The sequence below is a fragment of the Eschscholzia californica genome, unplaced genomic scaffold (assembly GCF_041429995.1).
Source record: "Eschscholzia californica isolate CP2 unplaced genomic scaffold, dmEscCali1.0.p SCAF_3, whole genome shotgun sequence".
In the NCBI taxonomy this organism is placed as follows: Eukaryota; Viridiplantae; Streptophyta; class Magnoliopsida; order Ranunculales; family Papaveraceae; genus Eschscholzia; species Eschscholzia californica.
In genome coordinates, this window is record NW_028238420.1 from 49420637 (window position 1) to 49436228 (window position 15592).

General features: G+C 40.3%; 3 protein-coding genes across 3 annotated transcripts; all 3 read right to left on the reverse strand.

Moving 5' to 3' along the window:
• Nucleotides 1-450, reverse strand: LOC147551280 (putative disease resistance protein RGA1). The gene has a single exon (XM_086668544.1). It carries the CDS (start codon nucleotides 448-450, stop codon nucleotides 1-3), a length of 450 nt encoding a protein of 149 aa, XP_086524670.1.
• Nucleotides 451-3688: 3238 nt separating this feature from the next.
• On the reverse strand, nucleotides 3689-7794 carry LOC147551281 (disease resistance protein RGA2-like). The gene is made up of 3 exons (XM_086672565.1): nucleotides 4509-7794; nucleotides 4096-4393; nucleotides 3689-4033 (listed from the first exon to the last, which is right to left on the reverse strand). Exons 1-3 carry the CDS (start codon nucleotides 7657-7659, stop codon nucleotides 4000-4002), a joined length of 3483 nt encoding a protein of 1160 aa, XP_086528691.1. The 5' UTR covers nucleotides 7660-7794; the 3' UTR covers nucleotides 3689-3999.
• Nucleotides 7795-10930: 3136 nt separating this feature from the next.
• On the reverse strand, nucleotides 10931-12094 carry LOC147551282 (uncharacterized). Its single transcript, XM_086668545.1, has 2 exons — nucleotides 11330-12094; nucleotides 10931-11197 (listed from the first exon to the last, which is right to left on the reverse strand). The coding sequence occupies exons 1-2, from the start codon at nucleotides 12092-12094 to the stop codon at nucleotides 10931-10933; spliced, it is 1032 nt and encodes a 343-aa protein (XP_086524671.1).
• Nucleotides 12095-15592: the final 3498 nt, after the last annotated feature.

The window sequence follows — 15592 nt, forward strand, 5'->3', positions numbered from 1 at the left end:
TCATTCAAGAGGTATTTCCCTCTTCACACCATGTATGACGCATAGCGAAGCATCTTCCCCAATCTCATCGAACTCTCTCTGAACATTCCTTATTCTTTTCACAATTTCCCGGCGACGAGAATAAACTTGTTTGAGATTGATACAAGATGAGGGATATAATACCGTAGTGGTTAAAGCTTCAGTAGCTAACTCATCCAAGATGTCCTCGGCATCGTAAGCTGCATCCTTGAGTTTATTTAACCAATTCTGAATGGGTTTGTCTCTAAGTTGTCTCAACTCAGCGTCTTCTATGACATCTTTAATGGTGGAAAGTGTGCTGGAAAATTTCTCCAACTCTTGTTTGAAACCAGAAAGCAGAGCAAATTCATATTGGATAAGAGAACGGAGATTACCAAGAACAGTTTCAAGTAAAGGAGACACTAAAACTTGAAGAGCTATTGAAGCACCCATCTCTCTGTCTAGGGGTGGGAATCGGGCGGGTATGGGCACCCGCGGGTAATTCTGAGTCGGGCTCGGGCGGGTCGGGTAAGTTTCTCCTCTGCCCACTCGGGTTCTCGGGCGGATTCGGGCGGGCTTTTCTGAAATCTCTTATGATCAAAGCCCGCCCATGCCCACTAAAGCATCGGGCAAGTCGGGCTTCGGGCAAATCGGGCATCGGGTTTCTTTATCTGATATTTTTTTACCAGATCAGAAAACTCTAGAAATTTGATATTGTTCAAATAAGCTTCTTTAAACAAATTGATACCAAAACTTTACAAAACTTATAAATCAAGAATGAAAGAAATACTCAGATTCCGTAACATAAGAAATCAACAACTGATATAGATCTATATATGCAAATATGAGACTTGGTTGTCTTCCATTTTTTTTCTTGTCTTTGTATGTTTCATTAGTTCTTCTTTGTTCTTCCTTCACATCAAAATAATCTTAAAATTTGACCACTACATAGAGATGGAAGATGATCCCAATAACTTATTTAATAGAGAAGAAGGTTGGCACAAGAAGGTCTAGTAAATAAGAGAGAAACGGCTAGAGAGACAACGTAGATTCTTTTTCTCTCTCTATGCTACCGAATTTTTCAGATTCAATGTGGTAAACTATTAGGGTTGCTTCAATATGTAGTTTATATATCTTGGGAGAAACCTTAAATCTACTTTGGGCTTTATAGTGAAGTATAATCGACACTCAAAGTGATTGGCATCTATAGGCACCCGTCGGGTGAGTATATCGGGCTCGGGTATGGGCGGGGTGGCGGGCAGAGCTTTTCACCCGAGCCCGCCCACGAAAAATCATCGGGTTGGGCGGGTAGTACCCATCTTCGGGCGCGGGCGTCCATGGACATTGTCGGGCGCGGGTAAACGTGACGGGTATCGGGCTTTCGGGTAGAATTCCCACCCCTATCTCTGTCTGGTCTTTGTTTAACAAGAGTGATATAAGAGTATTAGGTAGAGAAAGGGAAAATAAATACTTTACTTCGAATATTAGGTAGAAAAAGAGGCTGATCAAGATAAGAGAGTTGTTACGGTCTTTCTTTAATCAGTATTATTACCTTCATGTAGGTAGTGGTCTTTCTTTAAGGCAATGAATATAATATTGAAGACAGAGTGACTTGGTCAAGGTTCACAAAGTGAAGATACATTTTATTCTCGGTTACTAGGTATCATTTTCTGCATACACGCCCCCACATGAGGGGGCTTCTTTCAAGAGAGCCGCATGCTTTTCTTGGTGAACTTAAACAAATGTGTCTTTTAAACTTATCAATGTATGGGCCTAGTTCTACCATGTTAAATTTGTGGTCATCCAACTCAAAACTAATAGTGATGAGTGGAATGGACCTAGACATGTTACTCTTGGTTACTAGATCACCCTTTTTCTCATGGGGGACTATTGTAACCATTATTGTATTGACAAACATTCTTTTCAACTTTGTTTCGCAAATTGCTCATTCAAGATCTAACCAGATTAAAGTTATGTAGCGTTTGTCTTGTATACAACTCGAAGCTGATATCCGATTCAAAAGTCTGAATTGACTCGAGTTAGGTTCCAAATCTCAAGTCAGATTTCAAATTGTTTTGTTTAATGTCCGACTCGTTTTAATGACTTATTTGAGTTGATTTTAGGTCCATTTGATTCAGACGAGTTAGGTGGTTCGGATACATCGGGAACCAAGCTTGTACACACTTGTTTTTCATATGGATTGAAGAATCATTAAATTACATCATACATGGCATTGATACATCGGGAACCAAGCTTGGACTCCTGGTATGCGGAGTGAATGTCCAACCACTAAGTCAAATAATAGTGGACGCTTGGAAACATACTTGTAACCCAAATTCTAGACTCAATTTAACTACTATCAGTAGGTGGCCTAAGTGTACTCGTCAGTAAACTGTCACAAGTCCACCACAATACATCACATTCTAAAATACTACCATCATACTTATAGTCGAAGCCCCAAAGACTTCCAACTCCTACAACGTACAATTATTACCGTAGGAGACACAACACGAGCGACCCTAGGCCAAAGTGGCCAAAGCAGTCGCTTTGGGCCCTAAATTTAGAAAGGGCCCAAATGTTTTAGCAGTAGATGATTATGTATAAGAACAAGTCTGCTTTTAAACGTCAATGGAGTTCCCGCACAATGATTTAGAGTTTTTTTTTCTTATGAGAAATGTTTAGGGCTTGTTACTAGTCCTAAACTCCCACTAGACCCATGTTCAATTAAGTCTCTAATTCTATAACAAAAAACAAGAGTAAGTCTCTAACCCTGCCTCTGCATTATCTATTTTTCCAATAGACACTACACATATCTAATATTGAAGGATCATTTAACTAGTTCTGTTTTTGTTCAAAATTATATCGGAGGCCCTAAGCGAAATTAAAATTGGGGTCCCATACACTGTATATTAGAAAAAATTAAATAAAATTTAAACAATGCAAAGGGTAGGAGAATTGAACCCTTGACCTCTTATCCAAATTTGAACTCTTTACCACTTAACTACGCCTTAAATTATGTTTGAAATTGGTTTAAAATATAATTAATTTTTCGAAAGTTACATAGGAAATAGGAAACATGAGGCCCTTGATTATTTGGGGCTCAAAGCGGCCGCTTTGGTGGCTTTGGTCACGGGCCGCCCCTGAATGGATGATGCTATATTTGGTATGGATTCAACTAGTATAGATACATTGGATGTTTGATTTTTCGATTTTTTCTTTATATCAAGCAAATCATGTTTAAAATAATTTATTAAAATAAATTGATACTAGTGATGGGTTCCAACATTTTCAAATTTTTTATTTTCTTACAACAGTTCTTAACATATAAACATTCCTTTGAATACATTTCAAGAAAGTGTTATATTCTATTAATTTTATTTCTTTCATAAATCTCTAACTAAGTTGGAGCAAGAAATCAAGGAAACATATCTAAATCGAAGAGAGTTTTCCAATTCCAAAATTTAAATGAAAGTTAGTATGTTTTCTGTTTTAGCTCAAGTAAATTAACGCCGCTCTCTTTATAAATATTACAACATAATTTTACGATGTTATTTTATTTTTGTCTAACGAAACCCCAATTTTGTTCACCACTTTGGGCTTCCTAACGACTAGGACCGATTTTGTTCACAACTTTGGGCTTCCTGACGACTAGGGCCGGGCCCTGTCACAGAAGTACACATAACACACTATCTTTTTATCACAGCCACATGAAATCATATTTGACATAGTTTCTTGATTATGACCGGATCACCATCACCAAAAATTAAAAATAAAATCTTATTCACCCTCACAACGAGGCACCAGCACGGGCACAAAGAACAGAGTTAAGATCAACAGAACTTCTTTCACTTATTACAACAGGACCCTAATCTCAAATTGTACCAACTCAAACAAATCCAAGTTCAACTCTATCACAAATCTCTTCACCAGGACAATATTATCAATTCACATACCTTGAATCCATATGTTATTGAGATATGTGAGTGGCTGAGATGGCAAATATTACAGATTTTTGCAATCTTCAATGTGCGAGTAACTAACTCCATTTGTAACTCTGAAACAATGAATGAATTATGCAACCTCTATTATTAACTCAACTCAAGTATCAAGTTTGGAATGTGTGCAATCTTGTACCAATCGGTTCCCCTGTCCTTTTCACATCGTCTGTGTAGATCTGGATGACAATCTACGATCCGTAGATCATTGAGAGATGTGAGTGGTTCGGAGGGCAAATTTTTCAGATTATAGCAATCTTGAATTTGTAAGGTATCAAGTGTTGTGAGGTTGGCTATCCACCCCGGCAAAGATGTCAGCTTAGGTAGGTCAAAAAGATACAGAGAACTAAGAACAGGGAGGTTGTAAAACTCATCCGCTGTGAACTCAAATTCCGGACAATCTGCAAAAAATTAATAAAACATAACAAGTGATCTTCTTAGTTATCAGATTTCTTTGATTTCATGCAACGAAAACTGGAAATATAAAACGAGACAAGAAAATAAATGATCACTTACTTAGGATGGTCAATTCAGTTAGTGAAGTGAGATTATCATAAAGCTCTTTAGTGAGATTCTTTAGCTTATCACAACTACCTATCTCAAGACTTGTAAGATTTTGCATTGTCATCATCATTGTCGTCCCTGTTACCCCAAAGGATATTAAATCGTAAACTTCAGCAATCTCAAGATCAGAAAGTTGAAGGGGGCAACTTTCTAAACAGCTTACCAAGGATGATTCTACGCAATTCAATAACCGTAAGACTCTTAAAGATAGCTGCAACTGGGGAATTTTTCTTAACTTGGTACACTCAGAGATGATTAAGTTTGTAAAGTGGGGGAATGAAGTTTGTCTATCTTCTTTTATTCCGTTTTCCACTTCTGATGACGGTGACGACCATTCCTCCAAACTAGGCATCTCAGATATTGATAATTCTTCAAGTGATGGAAAGAAGACGAAACCTGATTGACCAACATGATTTCCATGATAAAACTCATCTCCGATGTATCTCACCAAATCCATTCTACGTAATTCAAGAATCTTAAGTACCGGTAGTAGCCCAAGCGCCGGTAGATGTTCCACCCTTTGACAATCAAAAAGTTCGATATTGACCAAATTAGAGATGCATGATAGACCACTTGGAAACATTGCACCTCCATACCCATTTATAGAAAGGTCACTCAAATTAGATAGATGTTTGAGGCTTTCCACAACAATTTCCAGCACCTCTTCTTGTTGTTCGCTGGTGCTGTAACTATTTCCTTGCTCGAGACTAATTGGCGGTGACCACTCTAAATGTACGACACGCAAATTGTGCTTTCCCATTAAGTTGGCTTTTTTAGCGTCAACTACGTTTCTCACATTGTTCATTGCTTTTATCGTTAATTCTCCTTTCAGGTTGTTCAGTCCTTGTAATTGCTCAATAGTAGAACCACTCTCTGCACCTACAATGAAGAAGCTTAATGTTTGGAGATTAAACAATTCTCCCATACCATTTGGCATTCGGGTTAATGCATCACAACCATTAATGCATAGGTGTCTGAGGCTTCTCAGTTTCGATAGGTCGTTAGGTAACATTTGGAGCTTTTGACAGTAAGTTAGGTTCAATGTTTGGAGATTAACCAATTCTCCCATACCGTTTGGCATTCGGGTTAATGCATAACAACCATCCATGAATAGGTGTCTGAGGCTTCTCAGTTTAGATAGGTCTTTAGGTAACATTTGGAGCTTGTTACAGCTCTTTAGGTTCAACGTCTGCAGATTTCTTAGTTGACAAAATGATTTATTGGGTAATGAAGTTATACCAGTGTAGGAGAGATTGAGGTACCTCAGGTGCTTCAAATTGCTTATTCGGTCAAGCTTTGCATTTATCCTGCTTAAATTTAATGTCCGCAAATTTCTAAGATTTTTGAAGTTTAGTTGAAGATGAGTTCCATTTCTAAAGCGTTCACATAGAAGAGTGCGCAAATTTGGTTTTGATCTTTCCACTAAAAGCACAAGATAGCTCTGCAGTGAACTTGAGAACTGCGGATGAAAAGACACATGTCTTAATCTTTTATTACCAGTATTATTTCTTGTTTTGTCATTCCCAATCACAGAGCATTCTTCCCTCATTATAGAACATGCAAGATCATGCATTAAATCATGCATTTTACATGATATCACATTGCCAAATTCATCGTTATAGGTGTCTTGGAAGAAGGACCTCCACAATAAATCGTTAAAAATCTCAATTCCCACATCTTCCAACTCTAAGTGACTACCTTTGAATGGAACAAAACCGTTTGCCATCCACAAATAAATCAATTCTTCTCGGTTGAATATGTAATCTTTTGGAAAGACGGAGCAATAAGCAAAACACGACCTCAAATGTGAGGGTAAATGATTGTAGCTCAACCTCAAAATTGATAAGATAGTGTCTTCATTTTCTAATTGAAGTTCCCAAATTTCATTGTCTCTAACAAACAACCACTCTTTCTCTTCTCTTTTACAGCGAAGTAGTGCTCCTAATGCTTTCGCAGCCAAGGGTATACCTCCACACTTAAGCGCAATCTCCTTGCCAATAGCTTCCAATTTCGGATAAATTTCTATTTCGTTCTTTCCCATGTCGAAAGCACGATGCTTGAACAGTGAAAAACAATCCTCATGGGATAAACCTTTTGGGCGACGCACTGGAAGCGTAGACATTATCGATGCCACTTTTTCAAGTCTGGTTGTCACAATAATTGAACTACCTTTGCTTCCACATCTGAATGAGGATTTCAACACATCCCACTTGTTCATATCATCATTCCATACATCATCTAACACCACTAAGAATCTCTGCCCATTAAGTTTCTCGCGAAGGCGACGTTGCAAAGATTCTAAGTTGTCGAGATCATTTGCAACCCCTTTTAAGGATTCTATAGTAGCTCTGAGAAGGAATTTCGGATCGAAGTTGTCAGAGACACAAACCCAACATCTAAGCGAAAAATGACCGACAATTCTCTCATCATGGTACACCATTTTAGCAAGAGTAGTCTTCCCAAGACCACCCATTCCATGTATGACACATACCGAAGCATCTCCTCCTCGACGATCTCCATCCTCCTCCTCCTCAACCCTTGTATTTTCTATCAATAGGTTCACCATGTAATCTTTATCATCTTCCCTTCCGTAGACTTCTTTCTCGGCTATAACGGAGCTAGTTTCTAGGTGCTGAGTCGACCTCGGTTCAACTCTATTTCCTATTTCCAAATGGAAATCCGACCTTTCTCTGGCAATCTCATCAAACTTTCTCTGAACCTTTCTCATTCTTTTCGCAATTTCCCGACGAGCATTAACTTGTTTGAAATTGATACAAGATGAGAGATGTAATACCTGAAGATTGTTAGAAGTCTGGGTCTCCATTGTTTGAATGGTTAAAGCTTCAGTAGCTAACTCATCCAAGATGTCCTCGGCATCATAAGCGGCATCCTTGAGTTTATTCAACCAATTCTGAAGGGGTTTGTTTTTAAGTTGTTTTAACTCAGCGTCTTCGATGACATCTTTAATGGTGGATAGTGTGCTGGAAAATTTGTCCAACTCTTGTTTGAAACCAGAGAGTAGTGCAAATTCGGATTGGATAAGAGAACCGAGATTACCAAGAACAATTTCAATTAAAGGAGACACTAAAACTTGAAGATCCATTGAAGCAGCAATCTCTCTAGTCTTTCCTTTTGGTTGTCTTTGAAGTCTGAAGTGAGAGAGAGGTAGATCTAGGGAAAGTGAATACTTTACTTGGAATATTAATTCTCTCTCACTCCAAGTAGAGTATTTACTTTACTTGGAGTATTTGAAGACAAGATAAGAATTCTGTTATGCCTAATGATACTACGTACCTTTATAACTTTGGGTTAATTCCATTTTGGCCCCTAATGATGACCATCATCCATTTTGGTCTCCTTTTGATCTTTTTTGTCAGACTTTAACGAGTTATGTTTTTCTTTTCTACCTATCTCTTCAAAATTCTTTCCTCTTTATCCTGTCACTTTCTTCTTGCCGGTCGCCGTAGGTCGTGTTAGAGTATAAGGATCTAGATGAATCGAAGAGAGTTTTCCAATTCCAAAATTTAAATGAAAGTTAATATGTTTTATGTTTTAGCTCAATTCAATTAATGCCGCTCTCTTTATAAATTTTGCAACATAATTTTACGATGTGATTTTATTTTTTTCTAGAAGGAAACTCCAATTTTGTTCACCACGTTGGCCTTCCTAACGACTAGGGCCGATTTTGTTCACAACTTTGGGCTTCCTAACGACTAGGGTTGGGCCCTGTCACAGAAGTACACATAACACACTATCTTTTTATTATATTTTTTGAATACTTTGATTAAATTAATGAAAGGAAACGGGAATACAAAGATGCACATGGCTAGTTAAGCCTAGTGACAGAAAACAAAAAACAGAAAAACACCGCATGAGGATCACTCCAAAGACCCCCCACGACACAATAAAAACATCAAAGACATCCTTTCCATAGACCACCACAACACCGGAACACCGGATACCAAGGTTTGCCCATTAAAGCGAGTCTAAAAAACCATCCCATGACTCAACCATGCAATTAAATGAATATACTTTAGCCCACTTGTACGATCTGCTCCAATGGTAAATAAGACATTTAGCCGCGAAGAAGATGTACTCTGATGATCGGGGTTTATCTCTGAAAATTCCATCATTTCTAGCACTCCAAATTGCCCATATGATTGCTTTAGGGATAATGTTGAGAATAGCCTTCTTATGTTTACTACCTTTGATACCTTTCCAAGCCAGCATAAGATCGGTAATGGAGTTGGGGGTACACCAGACAATCCCGATATTACTCATGAATCTGTTCCATACGCCCCTCGCCGTGTCACAATGGAGAAATATATGCGAGGAGGATTCTTCATCATTCCCGCAAAAACCGCATCGATTTGGCGATATGAAACCCCGTTTCCTCAAGTTGTCCATGGTTGGAATCCTCTCCCAAATCACAGCCCATAAGAACACACACACCCTCATGGGTATATTCTTTCTCCAAACATCTCTAAAAACCGATTTAGACTCCAACTCCTGGTTTGACAAAAGTGAGAACATCGCTCTTACTGATAACTCTACCTTCTCCGGATCCGGGTTTGAAATCCATACCCTAGCGTCTGGTTGATTGATGAGGCAGAACGGGTCTAAGTCGTTTAAGAGGCTTTTAGCCTCCTCCAACTCCCAATCATAGAGCCCTCTCCTAAAATCCACCCTCCAAACCTTCGAGTTAATGTCAAAGTAATCACTAACAGTCCCATCCTTCGATTCGGAGAACAAAAAGAGATTCGAGTACGCTTCTTTAAGGGATGTGTCCTTAGCCCAAATATCACCCCAGAAACTCGCATTTATTTCCGTCCCCGACCTTAATCTTGGACATGGAATGAAACTTATGACACCTACTATATATCCCCCTCCAAACCGAGACCCCATACGCTTTTTTAGGTGGTTTCGACATCCACCCTAACTCCTCTTCCCCATATTTTTCCTTAATAATTTTCCTCCACAGAAGGTTCTTTTCCTTACCGAATCTCCATAGCCATTTAGATAATAATGCATCGTTCATCCTCCTCAGACTTTTGATTCCCAAGCCCCCTTGAGCGATCGGCTTACAAAGAATCTCCCACGCCACCCAATGGGATTTCTTGTTGTCCATCTCACCATCCCAAAAGAAATCCTTGAACTTTCTTTCCAATTCATTACAAATCGAGACCGGAGCCGAGAAAAGAGATAAGAAATAGATAGGAAGAGCCGATAAAACCGCCTTAATTAGAGTCAATTTCCCCCCTCTTGACAAAAGTCTTGCCTTCCACGGAGAGAGGCGTCTAGCCACCTTCTCGATGACTGGATCCCATAGGTGTTTAGATCTATAAGAGAACCCCAACGGCAGACCTAAATAGGAAATAGGGAGGGATGCTTTAACACATCCAAAAGTCGCAGCCAAGTCGTCTAAGCCCTCCACCTTGCCAACTTCAATCACTTGGCTTTTACCGAAGTTTACCTTAAGACCAGAGGCTGCTTCAAATCATATGAGAGTGTCTTTTAGCTTGCGGATCTGGTTGATGTCTTCTTTAATGAAAAATAACGTGTCGTCCGCAAATTGTAGGTGGGTAATAGGCGTTCCATTATCAGACACCCTGAAACCATCGAACCATTGAACCTCTTCCCCTCTTTTAACCATACAATTAAGAACTTCCGCCACGAGCAAGAATAAAAGAGGCGACAATGGGTCTCCTTGACGGATCCCCCTGGAATTCATAAACACCGACGACGTAGTACCATTTATCAAAGCCGAGAACGAAACCGATGAGATGCAGTTAAAAATCCAAGTTCTCCATTTATGTTTGAAACTCATCTTAGTCATGATGTCGTAAAGGAAATCCCAACTGATTTTGTCGTAAGCTTTTTCCAAATCAACCTTAACCATAATACCCGAGGACTTCGATTTCATCTTGGGGTCCAGCAATTCATTAGCAATTAAAACCCCGTCGAGAATTTGTCTATCACTAATAAAAGCCCCTTGATTAGGAGATATGATGGATTCCAGAACCGACTTAAGTCAGTTTGCCAAAACCTTGGAAATGATCTTATAAGGTCCCCCCACTAAACTTATCGGCCTGTAGTCGTTCAATGACTCTGTAATATCCTTCTTAGGGATGAGCACGAGGAACGATTGATTCAATCTCCAATCTAAACTACCCGAGAACCAGAAATCCGAGATTACCTTCATAAAGTCTCTCCCAATAATACTCCAGCATTTGTCGTAAAATTTGATGGAGAAACCATCCGGCCCCGGAGCTTTATCTTTCGCCAAATCTTTGATTGCGAGAAGGACCTCCTCCTCCGAGAAATCCCCCTCCAGTGACTCAGCTTGGAGATTCGAAATCAAAGGCAAGTTTAGACTACCCCACACCAGGTCTCCACATAGCCGGCTCCTTGTATATATTTGCAAAGTGCTCGACCACCCGACTTTTGATCTGCTTGTCCTCCATGATAAGCTCATCGCCTACTCTCAAAGCTGCTATCCGATTCGACCTCTTTCTACAATTTATGATTCCATGGAAGAACTTTGAATTCCTGTCTCCTGCCTCAAGCCAATTGATTCTCAATTTTTGTCTCAAACTAATTTCCTGAAGATTAAGAATTTTCTCCAGCTCCACTCTCATACTCTGTCTGAGCAAAAGATCCTCATCACACAAATTAGTAGTTTCCTCCAATTTGTCGAAATTGTGGATCCCCTCCTGGAGTCTAGCCAAAGTCTCCTTCTGACCTTTGAATTTTTCTCTTTACCATTTATTTGCCTTTTCTTTCAATATGTTCATTTTAGCCCAAAAAGAAGCATCTCTATCCATCTCCTCCCACCAAAGTTTAACCTGGGGAATAAAGTCCACATCCAAAAGCCAAATATCTTCAAGTCTAAAAGGAGGGTTACCTGTGGTCTTGATATTTGATTTCAGAAGAATGGGAGCATGGTCCGACAAAGGCTTCGACAGAATAATCTGAGAAACTGAAGGGAACTGATCCTCCCAAGCTTTGTTAATTAGGAACCTGTCCAGCCGGCTCATCGCCGGAACTGATTGATTGTTGGACCATGTGAAAGCCATCCCATTCCCTGGAAGGTCAATGAGCTCATTTCTCCCTACCCATTCGTCGAATCTCTTCATTTTAGAGGTGATGGAATGTTTGTTTCTCTTCTCATATTCGAATCTAGTGACATTAAAGTCCCCACCGATACACCAAGGTAAATTCCAAAGATCATAAATTGAATCTAATTCACTCCAAAATGACTCCCTAAGCGAGGAAATACACGGACCATAAACCGAAGTAGCCATCCATTCAAAACCATCTGATACATTACATAACTTTAGAGAAATGGAAAAACTACCTATGACCCTGTCGGAACAAGCAAAATAAGAAGGATCCCACATACATAGAACACCCCCTGCCGACCCAGTAGCCGGTAAAGCACACCAGGCCACATTACAATTACCCCAAAGACTAAACACAAGAACATCATTAATATTTTCTAACTTAGTTTCTTGAAGAAACACAAAATTCGCCTTCATCTCTATCCTTAACTTCCTAACTGCAGCCTTCTTCTTTGCTGCTCCCAAACCCCTAATATTCCAGCTGATGAAGTTAATTGACATAATCAAGACGAGTTACCACCCTTGAACACGAACGAGTCCTACTTCCTCCTGATTCTGACTCCCTCATCGTCCACTTTAGCCTTCTAGCCTCCCTTTCTAACTTAGATGTTGTTCCTGCCCTCTTCTGTCCACTGCTCTGATCAGGAGTCTTATCTCCATCGACTGAAACCCTATTTTGAACCGGAGTATGAATCACCATTGCAAGATCACTATCCATAGGCGAAGCCTCTGTACTGTCGATGACCCCTTCTGATTCCCCCAAATTCACTAGATTATTTACTTCTGGACCCATGGTAGCTAAAGGTTGAGTAAACAGTACTAAGTCTTCTTCGCCCTTGTCAAAGTTCTCCTTGAGATCCGATCCTATCAACTTAAGAAGGTTCTCCATCTTCCTCTTAGCCCCTTCCTGATCCAACGCAAAACCCAACTCCTTGCCTGTTGCCAAGAACTCCTCCATCCTCTGTTCCATACTCGTGTTGATCACCGCTACTGACAAATCATGAGATAGAATACTAGCTGGGGTGATGGCTGGATGAGGGGGAGAAAAGGCACCTGTCCATTCTTTGTCAAGGGTAATACTCTTGGAGATCCTTGGAAAGTCTCTGCCCATGGTGCCCTTAAAAGAATCCATTAGGGCCTTACCCAAGTCCGTGATCAGGAGAGGGGGCGCCCTAGGAACCCTCCTGGGCTTTCTATTTCTCTTCTTGGATCTATAATATATCTTAAACCTTTTCTTTGCTGGGCCCGTCTTCTTTGGGCCCCCAACCTTTTCCCCTGGCCTAGTACCTCTGTCTTCGGCGCACCCCGCTGAAATTTGAAATTTGTCCGTACCCTGACTTATCTCTGATACATTGATCGGAGGTTCAGCCACCATATCATCTGACGAGACGAGACCTTGATCTATCACCGAAGTGGTAATAGGATCAGACCCCATCGGCCATTTCTCTTTACGAGGGTCCCTTAACAAGCTATTGAACCTCGTTTCTTCAGCAATAGTCAACTCCTTGGATTGCTCCCTGATGTACTGGTTTGTATCACTGTCACCTCGGTCTTCTACATCCGAGGAATGAGCTGACCCGAAAAACCTCGGACCGCTTTCCGGCGACACCATAGTTTCCGGCGAGAACACACAGTGGAGAAAAACTTCCACCACATCCCCCCGTCCAGAAGGATCAATCTCTCCGGTATCTTTGACGTGATGTCGCACCTGATGTAAATAGAAGCGAAAGCTAACACCTTGAAAGACTTAGTATCTTCATCAATCATCAAAAAATCTCCAAACGTCTCGCCAATATCATGGAAAACCTCTTCATTCCAAAGGTTGAAAGGGAGGCCAAAAATCTTCACATTGACCCTACACATGGACAAGTTGACCTGATTACAATCCGGGGGCCATCGGCGAAAGAACATCCTCTCGACCTGAGACAGATGAATCTCGCCTAAATCCAGCAGGGGTTTCGTGTTGTGTTTAGTCTTGATTACTGCTCGAACCCTGTTCAAAGGGATCAAAGATACCTCCGCAGTCTTCAAAATCCCCCTGATTAAATCTTCCACACCCCCCCAGTCGTCAATGGCATATGTAGCTTCCACCAAAACCGTGTCTTCCAAACTGATGGTTCCATTAGGGGTCAAGGCCATAGCAGAGCAATGAAGGTTTTCAGTTTTGGTACTTTTAGAGATGGATATGTTAGGGTTTTTAGAAGGTCTCTGTTGAAGAAGGGCTGATTTATAAGAGGTTGAGTGAAGTTTTGGTTGAAAAGATATGTTCTGAACTTGACATGCATTGGCTATGGGAAAATAGGATATTCCCGGTTTGTTGACAGATGTCGAAGATGATAGGGTTGTGGACTTGGATTGGTTGTTGTTAAGGTGGGAATGATGAAGGTGTTTAGGACTGGATTTGGCAGAAGACGAAGATGAATCGATGGTGTAATGGGGGTTGTTGGTCTCGGGAAGGTGGATGGGTAATGGGGGTTGAATGGGTATCGAACTCTTCACTTGATCCGGCGGAGGTAAGGACCCATTGACATTAAGCCGGCGGAGAATAATGGTCTTTGATTTTTGGGAAAAAAGGAGCGTGAGATCTAGGTGATCTGCAATAATCTTCCAAAAGATTCCATTAACGCCAGCTGGAAAACAGAAGGAACTTCGGGCATTCTCCTTGCCACCTGTACGGTACACTCTGATGAACGGACCAAAATTATTTTCTCTCGTCTCCCAGAACTACACGACTCCATTATCCCTACATCTTCCCCTCCTTTCCATGTCCTCCTTCAACGACGGGAACTTGTACGCCTTTGACCTTACGAAACATGCCAGACCGAAAATCCCTTCTACTGGTAAGTTGCAGGACCATTCCATGGAGTTACGGATCTCCCGAACCCTAGTGAATTTAGGGTTCATCTTCTCGAACCAGAATATCTTCTTGTCCACCTCTACAGAAACCGAAGTCTCAACCATGGCGGAGGCAAGCCAACACCGAGCGCCACCTCTCTCCTCACTTTCTCTCTCTTCACTTTCTCTCTCCTTATAGAATTTTAAATTTCCATTGGGAGGCGTTAAAAGTCTGTAACTCTACTTCACACTATCTTTTTATCACAGCCACATGAAATCATATTTGACATAGTTTCTTGATTATGACTGGATCACCGTCACCAAAAAATAAGAATAAAATCTTATTCACCCTCACAACCTGATGGAGACCATCTTCCTATTGGGCCTCACGGCCATGGTGATAGTGGGCCTCACGGTCAAGAAGCTACATTAGCGTAGTTTCTATAATTAAGTATTTAGGGTTTCCATAATTATGAGTCTTAGCAATCAAGGAAAGTATTATTAGTAGTTATCTTATTTCCTTATTTGAGTCTATCTAGGAAAGTACAATCTCTATATAAGAGAAGTCTAGTCTGTCTTTGTTAACCAGATCAGAGAATGTTATCAACCAAGTTTGTTATTAATCAAGTTTATTGTTCATCGTTATTTTATCAGTTTTATTTCGTTAATTTAGTTTATTAACAATGGTGGATTCCATTACTTTTACGCTTCCGCAACAATCTACATCACAACCAGCACGGGCACAAAGAACAGAGTAAAGATCAACAGAACTTCTTTCACTTATTACAACAGGACCCTAATTTCAAATTGTACCAACTCAAACAAATCCAAGTTCAACTCTATCACAAATGTCTCCACCAGGACAATATTCTCAATTCACATACCTTGAATCCATAGATTATTGAGATATGTGAGTGGTTGAGATGGCAAATATTACAGATTTTGCAATCTTCAATATGTAAGCAACTAACTCCATTTGTAACTCTGAAACAATGAATTAATTATGCAACCTCTCTTTTTAACTCAAGTGTGTAAGTGTGGAATGTGTGCAATCTTGTACCAATCGGTTCCCTTGTCCCT